The sequence below is a fragment of the Acanthopagrus latus genome, chromosome 24 (assembly GCF_904848185.1).
Source record: "Acanthopagrus latus isolate v.2019 chromosome 24, fAcaLat1.1, whole genome shotgun sequence".
Taxonomy (NCBI): Eukaryota; Metazoa; Chordata; class Actinopteri; order Spariformes; family Sparidae; genus Acanthopagrus; species Acanthopagrus latus.
Genome location: NC_051062.1, coordinates 7555252 through 7570990, shown reverse-complemented (window position 1 = coordinate 7570990; position 15739 = coordinate 7555252). Strand labels below are relative to the sequence as shown.

General features: G+C 48.0%; 1 protein-coding gene across 1 annotated transcript; it reads left to right on the top strand.

Annotated features, from left to right (window-relative positions):
• The first annotated feature begins 1896 nt into the window (after nucleotides 1-1896).
• LOC119015429 (insulin receptor substrate 2-like) lies at nucleotides 1897-14435 on the top strand. The gene is made up of 3 exons (XM_037091393.1): nucleotides 1897-4815; nucleotides 5125-5624; nucleotides 11681-14435. Exons 1-3 carry the CDS (start codon nucleotides 2144-2146, stop codon nucleotides 11683-11685), a joined length of 3177 nt encoding a protein of 1058 aa, XP_036947288.1. The 5' UTR covers nucleotides 1897-2143; the 3' UTR covers nucleotides 11686-14435.
• The last annotated feature ends 1304 nt before the right edge of the window (nucleotides 14436-15739 follow it).

Here is a 15739-nt window from a genome sequence, read left to right as displayed (position 1 = left end):
AAATAGGCATCGGGATCACACAAACACACACACACACTGGCATCAACAATAACAGTAATGAGAACAATAGTGATTAGACAAGGCAGGGATTACCCTTAATCTGGAGTATCTATGTGTTTGTTTTAGGGGCTAGATATGCTCATTAAGGAAGGGTTACCCCCCTTTTTTTATCTCAGCCACAATGACACCTCATTTTCAGGGGTCTAATCTGCTTGTGTGGAGATTATTTTTTTAAAAAAAGGGTGTGTTTGTGCAGGGGTGCCCCCTCACGGACACGACCAGTGATCATGAAGATCACACGGAGAATTAGCGACATAATTACCAAGATGATCTGATGAACAGATGTCTGCGAGCTTCCTGCTGCTGACGGGCCCTTCACAGGCTAATACAGGCAGGACGGGCGCTTGTTTGTCAGCACTTCAGCAGTGTTGTAGGAAGTAAAACTATGTCATGAATGGTCATTAAAGGAGCACTCTGTAGTTTTAGAGAAGACAATTTAATCAGAGGAGAAAGATCTTCAATGACTTCAGTACTCAAGTACTGAATAGACAAACTGATTTTAAAGGACAACACAATTTCATGCTCTTTCACTGTGTTGATATGTGGCGGACCCTGCCACCTTTCCATCTTTAAACAGTGTCCGGAACTTATTTTCATCTGAAAACAGCTTTTTTATTCACTTATGGAAAAAAAATGAGTTTGTATTATTACCTCATTGAAACTACATAATGCTCCTTTAATTTGAAAATGTGTTATGACTCTGATGCCACATGGAGTCTGCAAAGTAACTAGTCATCATAGTCATCACATAAAAGTGGTGGAGTAAAAAGTACAACATCTGCTTCCAAAGCGTTGTGGAGTGAAAGTACGGAGCAGAAATAGAAATACTCACACTTCAAAGTTGTACTTTAGGACACTACTTGAGTAAAAGTACTTGTGTTTGTCTCTGATTGGGAAATAGTTGTTCTTGACTTAAATCATGTGTGTGAGGAGTCGAGCGTGCAGGGCTGCACAGAATGAACCCTGCAGCCAGATGATGGCAGCATTTCTGCAGCCTGTTGTTGCGCCGAAGCCTCTCTGACGCATTTGCTTTAGTCATCCCCCCTGTGTGAGATGGCTGTTTTTCATTCAAAAAGAACATTTTGTCACTTAAACAAATTATTTAAAAAAACAACAAAAAAAAACAAAAACATGCAGCAATGTGCAGCACGAGCACAAAGGAAGCCTCAGATCACTGAACTGAAAACAAGGTCACAAACACGAGATCACAAAGTCAAAGCTACGTCCCCCTGATAGAAAATGAGCACAATTATGACTGAGTGTGGACACATGCTGCTGGAGAGCTGAGTGGGAAAAATCAAAGTGGTGAAGGGCTGAAATAGGAAACGCAGGGTTCCTGTTTGAGAGGAATACCCACAGGTTTAAAAATAGGCCACAACAGTCCTTATATAACAAGTGGGACATCAGGGCTGTTTACAGTGTGCCTGCCTGAGAAATGAATGGTTACAATCCAGCATTGTGTTGCACAGGTTCAAATCCCAAGTAATCCAAAACAGGCTCTGCTGGCCTTGTCAATCACACCGTAAATAAAGATAATGAACACATGTGATGTACCTGAAATGATGTGAATCAAAGTGTAGTTAAGCAGGTATGTAAAGCCAGTGTTTGGGTGTGTGTTTTGGTGGGATACTTTCGCTTTGCACAACCGAATAACAGATCATTTCTGTTTCAACATGAGAGAGCTGTTTGGAAAGCAAAAGGGGGGCGGGGCGCGCTTGGCTTGAATTATTTAGCGAGCCAATGGGCATCGTCGGAGCCGTGTGATGGACAGGCACGGCCCCTGCAGCACGGCCCGCCCCCCTATGACTCTGTGTTTTATTCTGTTTTTAGAGCAGCGGCGTCACATGTTGTTTTTCTCCAGGATCAGATCAGTCAGTCCCTGGTCTGCTCCCACTGCGCTGTTGCTTCGACCGCGGCGGACACAGCCATCGGTGTCTGCTATGGACTAGATCGCAGAAAAGAATACGGGTATTTAGAAGAAAAAAAAAAAGTTTTTTATTGCTGCGAGTTTGTCTTTTTTTATCTCTTGGAGAGAGAGAGAAAAAAGAGTTTGCTTATATTTGGATTTTGAATAAGTGGAGAAATGGCGAGTCCTCCGGCGACGGGAGGACACCTGTTATCTAATGGGACGAGCGGCGTGAAGAAGAGCGGGTACCTGAGGAAGCAGAAACACGGACACAGGCGCTTCTTCGTCCTCCGGGAGCCGACCGAGCGCTGCCCGGCGCGGCTGGAGTATTACGAGAGCGAGAAGAAATGGAGGAACAAGTCGGCGGCGAAACGGGTCATAACTTTGGACTCCTGTCTGTGCGTAAACAAACGCGCCGACGCCAAACACAAGCACCTCATCGCCCTCTACACCAAGGACGAGTACTTCGCCGTGGCTGCGGACAACGAGCAGGAGCAGGAGAGCTGGTACACGGTGCTGACTGAGCTCATAGCCGAGGGGAAAGTGTACGACAGCCCCGCTTCCACGTCCTCTTTAGTGGGCTTTGAGGAGGCCAGCTACGGACTCATTACTCCTGCCACAGCGGTCTATAAGGAGGTATGGCAGGTCAACTTGAAATCCAAAGGCTTGGGTCAGATCAAGAACCTCACTGGAGTGTACCGGCTGTGTTTGTCCAGCCGGACCATCAGCTTCGTCAAACTGAACTCAGAAACAGCTGCTGTCACTTTACAGCTCATGAACATCCGGAGATGTGGCCACTCAGACAGCTTCTTTTTCATAGAGGTGGGCCGGTCAGCGGTGACTGGACCTGGAGAGTTCTGGATGCAGGCAGAGGACCCGGTGGTGGCGCAGAACATCCACGAGACCATCCTGGAGGCCATGAAGGCCATGAAGGAGCTGTCCGAGTTCAGGCCGAGGAGCAAAAGCCAGTCTGCCAGCACAAACCCCATCTCTGTGCCCACAAGACGCAACCTCAACAACCTCCCCCCAAGTCAGACGGGCCTGGTGAGGAGATCCAGAACAGATAGCATGGCGGCCACGTCCCCGGGGAGAAAGTTCACTTCCTGTCGGATAAGAACAGCTAGCGAGGGAGACGGAAGCGTGACCCGGCCTGTGTCTATGTCCATATCTGTGAACGGCAGTCCAACCAGTCCAAACTCGGGGAATCACTTCGGCAGGTCCCACACCCTCAGCAGCAGTGGACGCACCTGCAAAATGCTCGAGTCCTCCTCAAACCTGCATCACAGCCGGTCCATGCCGGTGTCCAACTCCCCTCCTGCTGCCTCCAGCCCCATCAGCATGTCTCCCAGAGGGGGGGCGAGTACCTTCACTCCTGACAAAGCCAGGCGGCCTTTCAGCTGCAGCGCCTCCATCTCCGGCTCCCTCAGCGACACCGGCTTCATGCTGTGTGACGATTACAGCTGCAGCCCAGGTGACCCCAAATTTCTCCCCCTGACCCGCAGCGATACCCCGGACTCTCTGTCCAGCACGCCTCCATCCCGTGACATCAGCGAGCTCTGTGGCTACATGATAATGGAGGGCAGCAGATCTGGCGCTTGTGGCTCGCTTGACAAGGCGTACAGGAAGCGGACGCACTCCCTCACGACGCCGCGTCAACAGAGGGTGGTGGCACCGCTGTCTTCGGCCTCCCTGGACGAGTACACGCTCATGAGGATGGCACACGGGCAGAACTCTCACTCCGCCTCGCCCAAAGTGTCCTACCCCGAGGATTATGGAGACATCGAAATCGGTTCCTCCAGGAGCTCCAGCAGTAACCTTGCAGATGAAGGCTACATGCCAATGACGCCAGGTGTAGCATCCCAGTCTGGAAAGGTAGACAACTATGTCCCCATGAGCCCCATGTGCGTCTCGGCGCCGAAGCAGATTGTAAACCCCAGGGTGCATCCTCAGGCGACTGCAAACGGCGGCTACAAGACCAACTCCCCCTGCAGCAGCTCTCTGGAGGACAGCGGCTACATGAGGATGTGGTGTGGCTCTAAATCATCCGTAGAGAGCCCCGACAGGCACAGTGAATACATGAACATGTCACCTGGAAACCCACCTCCACTCCAGACCCCCCCTGATTACTATTTGGGCCTTCTGGCTGCTGAACCAGCATCAATGAGGCCAGCTTCCCAAACAGGCTCCCTCACACTCCCTGCTAAACTTCAAGCCTCCAAGAATGAGGAAAGCAACCAGTACGTGTTGATGAGTCCTCAGAGTTTGAGGCAGAGGTCGGGGGAGTCAGACTATTACTCAGTGATGCAGCCCAGCGCTGCTCAGACCTCACCCCTGAGCCCTTCTGTACCCTCCCCAGTCAGACACAGCCGGGCGGAGACCCTGCCCTACAGAGGGAGGCTGGGCCGGCCTAACAGGCTATCCCTAGACACCCTGAGGACCCTGCCCAGCATGAACGAGCACCCCCTTCCAGGAGAACCCCGCAGCCCTGGAGAGTACATTAACATTGACTTTAGCAGCACCAGATTCTCCCCGCCCTCCACTGTGTCCACAGAGAGCCAGTCCTCATCACTGGGCTCCAGCAGCGGGGGCCCGGGGAGGTCTTCCCTGACAGACTACATCAACCTGGAGCTGGGCTCACACTCACCCAAGGAGGCGGACACTCCCGCTGAGCGCCTGGACACACTGCCAGAGATGTCAATGTGCCCCTGCTCGGAGGAGAACGGAGTGTACCATGTGGAGAGTGAGAAGAGGTCTAACGGCCTCTGCGATGAGGTGAAAAATGACTACACGGAGATGACGTTTGGGATGACGAGCTCGCCTCCACAGCTCGTTCCACAGAACACAGCAAGGTATGTGTATTTGTGTATGGAGGGAGTCACTTTTATCATTTCTTTCTGCAGTCTGGGTGTATGATTGATCCACAGGAAAGGCATTTAAAAAAAAAAACATGTCCTTAAGATTATCAATGCTGATGTGAATCCAGATGTGTCTCTATCCTCGATTTATTTGATTTTACAAGATGTAAAATGATTGTAAAAAGATGTCAATGACTGAACATCACGTAAATATCTGCACTATTTTAGTCATTAGATGGGATTTTAAACATTGATCAGTGTGAGAATGACTAAACTGCTCATGTTTTGAATATTGCTCTGTAGCAGCCAGATCAGCAGGGAGAGGAGACTCTCTCTAGAGGATCCAGGTGTCCCAGAAGCGATTGGGGTCTTCCTTCTGGGGGCGGCCTCTTCCTCCACTGTGGACCCTGACTGCTCCGCCAAAGTGATCCGGGCCAACCCACAAGGACGTCGGCGCCACAGCTCAGAAACTTTCTCCTCTACTGCAACAGTGACGCCGGTGTTCCCTTCCTTCGCCCGTGGGGAAACGGTGAAGAGGCACAGCTCAGTAGAAAACATCTCGTCCAGGAGCAGCGAGGGCTCTGACGAGGAATACGGCAGCCCCGTGAACCGGCAGAGCTCAGCCGGCTACTCCAACGGCCTGAACTACATTGCCTTGAACCTGCTGGACAGCAGGGACGTGGAGAAATGCGAGGACCTGGCTGGCTTCAAACCCACCAGCAGCTGCAAGGGGGGTATCAATGGATTACACAGCTCACCATATGTCTGTTTGGGATTCAAGGAGGCTGCAACCACTGCCAAAGGTGAGTGAGGTTAATGTCGAATGTGTTACCGCTCAGTAATGTCTGTAAACTTTCAGCGCTTCAGGTGTTTTTGTTTTTATTAAGATAATTAAGTATTTACAGAAGGTGAAAGGTAGCTCCCTCAAAATGAAATATCAAAGTAGTTTCACTTTTCAAACTGTGCGACAAGACGGATGTAAGGTTAAGTTGCATTTCTTCTGAATTCAAATTCAAACTTGCTCAAGTAAGTAGTGCTGATGTGGCGTTCAGGTGCTCCTCTTGAGCTCCTTCTTCTCCGCACTCACACGTCCTTGTAACATGAGCACCATTCTTGTGGCAACTCGTGCAAGTAAGCAAGAGTGCCGTTTTTGTACTCGAGTGTCAAAATTGGGGGCTTCCAATTTGGGCTTCAGTCACTCCTGCCTTCGCTGTTTTTGGAATTTGCGATAACAACATTTCCCACGACACATGAACGCAGCGCGAGGCTGCTATGAAACGTGACCAGGCTGCGAGCTCTGAAGTAAACAAGTACCATGACTGAGCAGGACGCCGCCTCCCTGCTACTGTTGTGGGCTGCAGATACTAAAAATACATGAATAGAATATCGGGATTCCACCAACGCTTATTATGAATGGAAGCTGTTTGCACAGAAAGGAGAAATGAGAGGCTAGAGCTGTATTATAAAACATCAGACACATGTATACAGCAGATGTGAGGTCAGCGAATTAAATACTAATGCTTCAGGCTATAGAATATGTTTATTATGGCTTGTAAGGCCAAAGGAATGCCCCAAAGCTGATAGGTAAGGCTTCCTGTTAGCTGTAATGTCACACTGAGCCGCGGGCGCTTCCGGCTGTTGTTGTTGTTTTTCAGTTGGGTAGGCTTTAGGATGTGTTGTACATCAATGTGACCTCTATAGACCCCTTCTTCCCACCATCCCGTGATCAATACCGTGCCCCAGAATATCCCGATGTGCAAATAAAGCCACGGCGTGGGACAGCAGACGGTGTAAACAAAGCGTGCAGCAGATTGTTGACGTTAAAGCCAAGTTTGACTTTCTGTCCCCGCGCCCTTTATTGGACGCACTCACATGCGCGTAGATGGGTGGGAGGAGGTGGAGGTGGGGAGGAGGGGTTTGCGCGCTTGACATGTGAGGCCCCGGCACAAGTGGATATGTGTTTGTGTCCTTGCAGGCAGCAGCGGGGGGAACAACAAAGTGGGCGAGTTGCTATGCGGCCATCAGGTAACTGGATGTCACGGTCCGCATTCCTGGCTGAGCCGGTTTGAAAAGTTGCTGTGAGAGGGGGGCCTGTTTTTGTCCCCCAGCTCGGGGGCCGTTTGAATAGAAAGTGGCTTTTATTTCACCACAAGGCCCCTGTGTTGAGAGAGGTTATATCATGTTTCATTTTTAGCACACGGGACTGAGAAATGCCACAAACGTTCTTCGCAGAGGAGGTGACGCTCTGGTAAATAAAGAGGAATGTACAGACGGCGTGCATCGAAAATCAAGTACTTTCCCAGAGGCCTTTAATTTAGGCGACCGTGTGACTCGTTTCTTTCGTCTGAACTGAGTTAATGATGCTCTGCTGCGTATCCAATTTGCAGCTAAATGACTCCCCGCGTCGTGCGCTCGCATGTCAGTTTGTTTTCGTCCGAGGTGTGCTGGTTTCGCACGTGTCCTCTACGCATGTTTTTTTTCGATGGCGTACGAATATTTTTATGGTGCTAATAAAGCCAGTTGAATGTAACCGACTTGGGGAGAGGGAGGGGGGAGGAAAAAAAGACTCGAGCACATACATGTGGACTCTAGCACGTACGCATGCAGAACAGTCGGGGGTGTTTTTTTCTCTCTCAGGGATGTTTTTTTTCCCTTTTTCTTTTTTTTTTTTTCCCAGTGGCGTAGCCTGCATCCGTGAACACTTGGCAGGAGATGTGCAGAGAGAGAGAGAGAGAGAGAGAGAGAGAGAGAGAGAGAGAGAGGGGCCTGTTTTGTTTTTCCAGCGCTGCCTGCCTGTTTGCGGGAGAGAGAATGAATGCGTGCATAATGGGGCAGGATGGCACGTGCACTCCGCTGCCCTTCTGCCTCATTAGGCTGTTCACTTAGCAGAAGTAAGACAAGCGGAGAGGGGGAGATGGAGCAGGGCCTTGTATGCTCAGTCGATAGAGGAGGGGAGGGGCTTGAGTTTTTTTTTTTTTAAAGCAACAAACAAACTCATTGGTGGGGCCCCGTTCTTCAGCCAAGGTGCATTCTGGGAGCATGGGACCCAGGGTGGCAGACCCGATGGCTTGTTTACTGAACACTCAGTCCAGAGCGGGGTGAAGGAGGTCAGAGTGCGCTATGGGGGCGGAGGGGTTGGTGCTGGGCCCCACTAGCGAAGAGCTTTGATTTTTTTTTTTTTTATCAGGACGCCACGCCGGGCCCTCGGACCATGTGCCACCCTGACCCAAACAACGCCTCCCTGCGCCTTGATTAGTTTACCCTCTCAGTGAAATGTGGTCTGGCTTGAAGGACGACCTGCGGGCTCTCAGGCTAAAACCAATCAGCCCCAACTCACCCTTGGAATTTAGTGTTTGCCCCCCAGACCCACGTGACAGCCCCCTTGTTGAGAAACGTGACTGCACTGCTTCAAGTCAACAAAACCCTGAAGTCATAAGCTTTTGACAGCTGGATCTGCTGTTTTTTTTTTTTAAGAGACGCCTGGTGTAAGGGTCAGGTGTTTGTTTACACCTTGTCCTGTCGGCTGGCCAACCCATGTGACTCGGAGGTGGTGTTTACCTCTGCCTCTTTACCTGAGCTGCCCGCCTCATCTCGCGGCCCCTGGCTAGCCGAGGCTCAGCCAGGTGGATGTTCTGTACCAGACCCAGATTAGCCAAGTCAGCCGTCTCTGTTTCCACCTCCACCTCTGACTAATACCTTCGGTGACAACCAACTCCTGCTCCCTCGCGGCACTGCGAGGTGATTCTTACTACAGTGCAGCTTATTTATCATTTGTTTTTTTGTTTTATCATAGTCGGTGGACAATAAAGGATAGAAGGAGCGTTATTTAAATCACGAGGGGCCTCCAAGACAGGAGGAGCCCTGCTGTGACACCCCGAGTCCCTCCTGAGTGCTAGTGGCAGATGGCCGTTCTCTGGAGGGTAAATGTGTGAGTGTGTGTGTGTGTGTATGTGTGTGTAAAGGGGGTGGCATGGGGGGTTAAACACCTGCCACTCTGACTCATCTTCACGCACACATGCAAACCACATTATTACACCCATTTCCCTTCGAATGTAAACATATATACACCACTGTATCTCCCCCTTTCAAGTCGTTACCTACTCACTACACCCCCCCTGCTAATGACAGCCCACCATCTGCCGCACCCACGGCCTGCAGAGTATGACCATCAGCATCGTGTGTGTGTGTGTGTGTGTGTGTGTGTGTAATTCATCGGCCGGATTAAAAGCATTCGTGCCCATCGACTCAAATCCCGCTTCCGCTGAACGTCATTCGCTCACTCGCGCAGAGGATGATGTCACGGCGGGGAGGATGTGTCGGGTAGATGTTATGCAGATCTACTTCCCCCCGTGATGTGTGTTGTTGCGATGTCAGTGCAGCGAGCGAAAGAGGTCTCGTCGCACAGCCATGCATCCCTAACTCGCTCCAAGCATGCTCAGTCAGTCCGGATGTCATAACAAGGTGTACGTCGGCACACGGAGAGTAAAAAGGGAATTTGTTTAACAGGGTTCATAAATGCATCGCGGTATGGCTTAAGAAGAAATAAAAACACAAATTTCTTTCATGCAAATTTGAGAAAGTGAAGTTTTACCCATTTGGGCATCAAACATGTGTTAAAATAAGGCAATATTACGTTAAGACGTTTAGAGCTTGCAGTTATATCTCGTTGTTTCTTCTGTGGGCCCTCTGCTGCTCTCCCTCACTGAGACATTTGCAGAAAAGGCTGCATTGACACCGCCTTTTCCACTACTGGAACTTTGGCCAACGCCGTCGCTCTGTGGCGCCCATGTGGCTCTGTTTTTGATTTCCTGCGCGCCCCATTTTGCGCCGCCATTTGCGGAATTGCTCGCAAAGGTGACACCTGGTCGCACCAATCAGCCTGATTGTCCGATCCGTTGCTGCTGCCGGCTCAAACGAGTGCACGCACGCACGCACACACACACACACACACACAGCTGTTAAATTGTTTATTTACATCCGCATCAGACATGCATCGAAGCCAAGATCTTGCAAACACAACAAAGCGGCGCAAATAGGCGCGACAGGAAATCCAGAATTGCCGTGTTACTTGATATATAGAGAACAAACATGCACACGTAACACCGCAGGCTCTTGTGTCAGAGTTTCCAGGCTGTGTATGTGTGTGTCTATGTGTGTGTGTGTGTGTGTGTGTCATGGCACGGGGAGGAGGGGGGCTAAAGTAGGCCGGGATGTTCCAGACAGAAGCGCTAGCTGCTAGATAACTGCGTGGCCAGCGTTCCCCACATTTAGCCAGCCACGGCTCCAGATGAGATTACAGCCTCTGCAGGCGAGATTAGACGGCCAGGGGTAGATGAGCGGGAGCCAGTGGCTACTCCAGGGGCAGCAGCTGGGGGAATACGTAACGCAAGGTGTGGGCAAATTTGAGCCAAGCGTTGACATTTTGATAGCACATTATATAAGATATGTGCAGTTATTTTAGAATTCATATCCCTTGAGTGTTCTCACCTATCCTTCATCCATCTCTTTTTATCTCGCTAAAATAGAATTAATGTAGTGTTTGTTCGAGGCTTTTGCTTTGGGTGACTGCTCCAAAAATGGCAAATTTGCAGGAACTTGGAGAACCGGCCAAAGCGATCCTTGTGTGGTTTCGTGGCACATGACCGCAGCGAGGATGCCTGTCCCGTAGCCTCCCTGCACATTTATCCGTGCAGCAGCTCTCTCCTCAGCAGCAAAGCCCTCACCCCTGCGCCTCCTGGAAGCTTCCAGTTGACCCAGTGCCCCTCCCTCCTCCTGGCCGCCACGCTTTCTGCATGTAAATCCTTCCTTCCTATCACCCGCAGCCCCTCCTGCATACAAACACGCACGCTAGCTTCAAAAACACCTCAAATTCATACAGTATCTGTTGCAGCATACACGCAAGCGCATCTCTCTGTAGACGCATCAGCTACTGTACCACCAACTGGTCCTCCACTGCTCAGTGTGTCCATAGCAACACGGCAGCGCGACAGGAGACCCCCACCCCCCATCACTCTGCATCCCAGATTATGTAATTACGACCGCTGCCGACCAGCCTCCAGCTCCCAGCCTCCAGCTCCCAGCCTACCCCCACCGTCCTTCAAGCGCTCCCCGGGCAAAACAGCTGGTGTGCTCAGAAGTGACACACACACACACACACACACCGTCCAGCCACGACGCGATAGAAATCAGGATGGGGTTTGGGTCCAGGTGGAGCAAAAGCGAGGCTCCTCGCGGCTGGATGAACAAACCCCCTTTGTGCAGAAAATGCACCCAAATCCATGCAAGGTAATCGTCATTAAACACAAATAACAAGCATAAAACAATCAAGTTCACACATCCCAAATCCCCCCTATTTAACGTGCAGCGTCCAGAACTCGCTGTTCTTGTTGCTCAAGCTGTTTTTCCCACAGCGTCTCCTTGTTATTGTGGCACAAAAGCACAACCCTAATCTGAGTCCGTAAATGAGTTCACACCGCACAGGGCATAAGAGCTCTCCTGTCTGCTGTCTGAAAGGTCTCAATTGCTGGCACCTCTTGTGTTTGTGGGGAAATACTGAGTCTACAAACCGGGGTTTACCCACTTTTTTTTTTTTCCCCACAATCCGACGGATGAAATTAAGCATCTGTTATGAAAAGAGCTCTTAAGTATCCGTCCTTATTACACCTGTTTCTTCTCATGTGCAAGAATTGATTCTGCAGGTGCTGCAGTTTTTGTTCATGCGATGATTATATGTTGCATTGTGTACCTGGGCGGTGATTTTATGCACAGCCTTTTTGTTGCTCAGAACAAATGCTTATGTCCTATGATAAGGAATATTAGATAACTGACTTCCTCTTTTCTCTCCTGTCGTCTCTTTCAGACTGAAGGACTCCTCGACTCCTCCTAACTTGGCGTCTTCACCGACCTGCTGCTCGAAAACAACAACAACAACAACAAAAAAAACAAACTCTGCCCTTCCACTGGGCACCGTGGCCCTAAAAGACTGTCTGGACCCTCAGCGCGCAAACACATACACACACTTAGGGAACAAGCAGGTCACCATCTATGCATGTCATGAATTTGCTGAAGGCGGGACAGGTGTGTGTGTGTGTGTGTGCGTGCGGATGGATGTGTGTGTTGTGTTTGTGGCGCCTCATGTTCTCCTGCGCTTTCAGAGGCCATTTCTCCTCTGACCCATTTTTTTTTTTTTTTTTGGGCGCAAGCACAGAAGCAAAGATAGTCAGACGATAAACAAAAAACTCTTAATGGCACCCAGATACCATTTATTTACTTGAGGGGTAGTTTTACAACTGCCTGTGTGTGTTTGCGCGACTGTGTGTGTGTGTCTGCTTCTGAGTACGACCAACTGGTATGTCAGTGAACAAAGAAACCTACTATAAAAAAAGGCCCAGGGAGCAAGGACACCAAGGTACACTGAGTATATAACTATATTTAGATTAGATATTTTATTTATTTTTGAAAGATGAATGTCTGATAAGACCGACCCAATGCCTTAATGTGTATACTGTCCTTATGTTTTCTATGAAATGAGAGATAAATATTCTATTTCGGTACGTCTGTTTGGACCTACATCTCTATATTGTTATTCTGTTGTGGAAAGTAAAAAGCCTAGATTATCATGACAAATATTATTTCAGAAATGTACAGTACAGTGGGGCTGCTCGAGATCTTGATTTATCGTATTGATATTAAAAGTATTTTCTTAATTACCGATTTCTTATTTATTCTTAACCTAGTTTATTTTCTGTCCAATTAAAAAAAAAAAGAAAAAAGCGCTGGACTTAAAGAAATATATTTCTAGATGTCTTTCAAGAGTTATGCATGTCTTTATAACTCAGCTCAGACCCCCACAAGCTACCAGGCACCTGAATGCACTGTACCTCCCACCGTTCCTTAGTCACTTGAGCCTGAAAACCTCACACACTCCTACTCGATGCGGGCCGCTCCTGCTGTGATATCATTTGACGGTACAACTGTCTAGTTGAGGTGACGACGGAGGGGTGGAGCCAGTGAAAGCTGTCAAGGGTTTTAGGCACAGTCGAGGCGAATGAGGGCTTGAGGTGATTGGGAAAGGCTCGCCGGTCTCAGCTGTGCTGGACAAGCACAGAGGGGAGGAGGGCTCTGCAACGCAGAGATATTAGAGGGGAAAAAAAGGCCGACAGCCACATCTGGCACCATCATGGAGGTTCACTGGAGAACCAGCTGTCTGGAAAATATAACTGTGCAGACAGCACAGCAAAAGAGAATTATGTAATGCATATGGTAATGGTAATTATGGGATAATGCTAAATGATAAAACATTGTGTAATACTAGCAGAAGTCCCATCATCAGCTCCTGGCTGACATCCCATACATCCCAATATCTGTTTTACTTTAGCTGAAAATAGCAATTTCAGGATGCTACCATGCTCGTATAATTCTCGTATAAGTTAAGATATCTTAAGTTTTGATGTTGGCTAACATTAGCTACCACACACTGCTGGTCATACCAAGGCTGTAGCAGAGCTGTGAGCTGGTCAGACTTTTAAGCTTTAAAAAGTTGTGCAGTTCTGTTTTAATCCGAGGAAACTACATCCCTACAGAACTGATCATCTCTCGGCTACTTCCTCCCCACAAGAGCTTTGAACCTCCAAAATGGCTGCCAGATGGTTCCTTGACACCATCTGACATCCTTGACTGTGCGTTTTTTTTTTCTTTGTGTCATCCACTGTGCCGACTCCAACTGGCTCACAACCCCTTTAGTGTACAATAGATTGTAAAACTTTTTAACCATGTCTGAATGTATCACTGAGCTGGTGGGGACACCGCAGAAACGTAACGTGGGAAATGGTTTTGACAGAGTCGGACAATATTGGAGCTGTGCCACGCCGAGTGGTGGTATCTATTTATCTTCAGAGTCTTGAATGTGTATATTGTGTACATAGAAAGAGTTTAACTAAGAAAATCTATTGAAAAAACAGAGTACTTAGATTTTACCTATGTTGCGATGATATTCCTGTGTAAAGACTTTGGCTACCGATTTTTAAAAAGGGGACGGGGTTTTTGCTTTGGGGTTGTACAGTGTATTGTATGCTTTTTCTCCCTCACAGTCTCTGTGACCATATGAAAAAAAATAATAATAATCTGTCTATTTTATTATAGAGATCTCTTTGCCTTGTTGACACACTTTACCTAATGGCATATGCAATAGTGACATGAATACAATCTAGTTTACAACCGTGGAACCAAATGTAACGTTGCATTAATGATTTTTGTTTTGTTTTTTTTCTTTTCGTGGCGAGCAGACGCTGTTTTGCTCCTTGTACATTTCTCTTTCTGCCAAGTGTTTTGTTTTTGTCACCGGGAGCTTCGTTCTCGACGTGTCTCAAAGCGCTTCTCCCCCCCCACCCGGTTTCTGTGTCCATGGATGGACTCTTCTTTTACAGATTGATCTTGGGTTGACTCAGTCTGAATGTGTCGTCGTCTTCCATTGTACATAGTTCAATATACTGTTTATTGTGATGCTCACAAGAGATGATTATCATGATTTATAAATTCTGGTAGTCGAGTATTGCTTTTGTCTGTATTGATTATGGATAGCAACCTACAGAAATAAATGAATTTATTTAAACAGGTACAACTTTGTCTTCATTTTTTTTATTTCCACGTGAAAACTGACTTCAGTGTACGCAAAAAAAAAAGAATCATTTCCCTTATTCCCTTCTGATTTTATTCCACAAGTTCTCTGTGAAGGACAAAATTGAAGCCAAAGTATTTCTGCAATAAATAAACTACATAACTTTGTAATAAATAGCTTAAATTTGGTCAATGCCTTTATTCTTTTGAAATACTTTAAGGTTACATCTTCTGAGTTACGTCAAGTGTCTTTAATTATGTTTTCTCCCCAAAAAACATACTGAGCTAACTATGAGGTTAAAAGCCTAAAATGTGGGGAAACTCATTTATAAATGAGTTGATCCTCCTTTAAATGACTGATTATAAACCTCACGTGACTCCAGATCCCATCTTGCCTCCCTCCCTCACACACCGGGATATCATGCATTTGGCACCAAGACTAATAGCTTCCTGACGGTGTGTCAAACGAGGAGGATATCCTCCTACCTCCGTCCTGTGGAGAGTGAGGAGCTGAGCCCTCCGGCCAAGACTTTCTCCCTCCGTAAGTGTTTTTTATTTTCGGACGGGGGCCAACGCAGGAAGCTCATACCGGGCCAATGACTTCCTGCCAAGCCACGCGTCTCCAGAAAAGACTGAGCAGTGAAAGCTGGGAGGTCAGTGGGTTCAAAGCGCGAGGCAAACAACTCAATTCACCTGTTTCCGTCTGCCACACACACACACACACACACACACTCGCATGCAGATAAACTGCACGGATGAGTGACACGAGAACGTCGCGTCCCTCTGACATGCACTTATCTTATTACTCGTGTTTACTGGAAGGAATATTTCCCATCGACGAGGCTACGTCTTATCACAAGTTACTTATTGGTTCAAACAAGATGCAGAGGCTTTAACGACTTCTTTTTTGGGTCATTTTTCAATTAAAGTCATGCAGAACAATTTATTTTGGAGACTTTCGGGGTCAACGCTGAATCTAATTTTGTTTGCGCTATCTAAAGGAAGAGGTTTGTTCGCTCAACTGTCTTGCTGAGTGTTCGATCAGACTGATACCATGATAATGTCTGTGACTGAAACTAGAGCTGATAGCCTGGCGAAGGAGAAAACACCTGGCTGTGCACTAACTTCCTCATTCAGAAGGGGATCAATATTCTCATCTTAGTGTTTTCACGAAAGCTAATAATTCCCCCAAAATGTTTAATTCCCCATCAAACTGAAGGGCATTTCAAAGATGTGGTTGTATGTTTAGATTTTCAGTAGGATATATAAACATTTGGAGAGATCACCATAACGTTGCATTATT

Excerpts from the sequence above, each read along its gene's own strand:
- LOC119015429 (XM_037091393.1), top strand. The coding sequence starts at position 2,144 with ATGGCGAGTCCTCCGGCGACGGGAGGACACCTGTTATCTAATGGGACG. Across the intron at positions 4,816-5,124 it reads GTTCCACAGAACACAGCAAG|CAGCCAGATCAGCAGGGAGA; the intron begins GTATGTGTATTT and ends ATTGCTCTGTAG.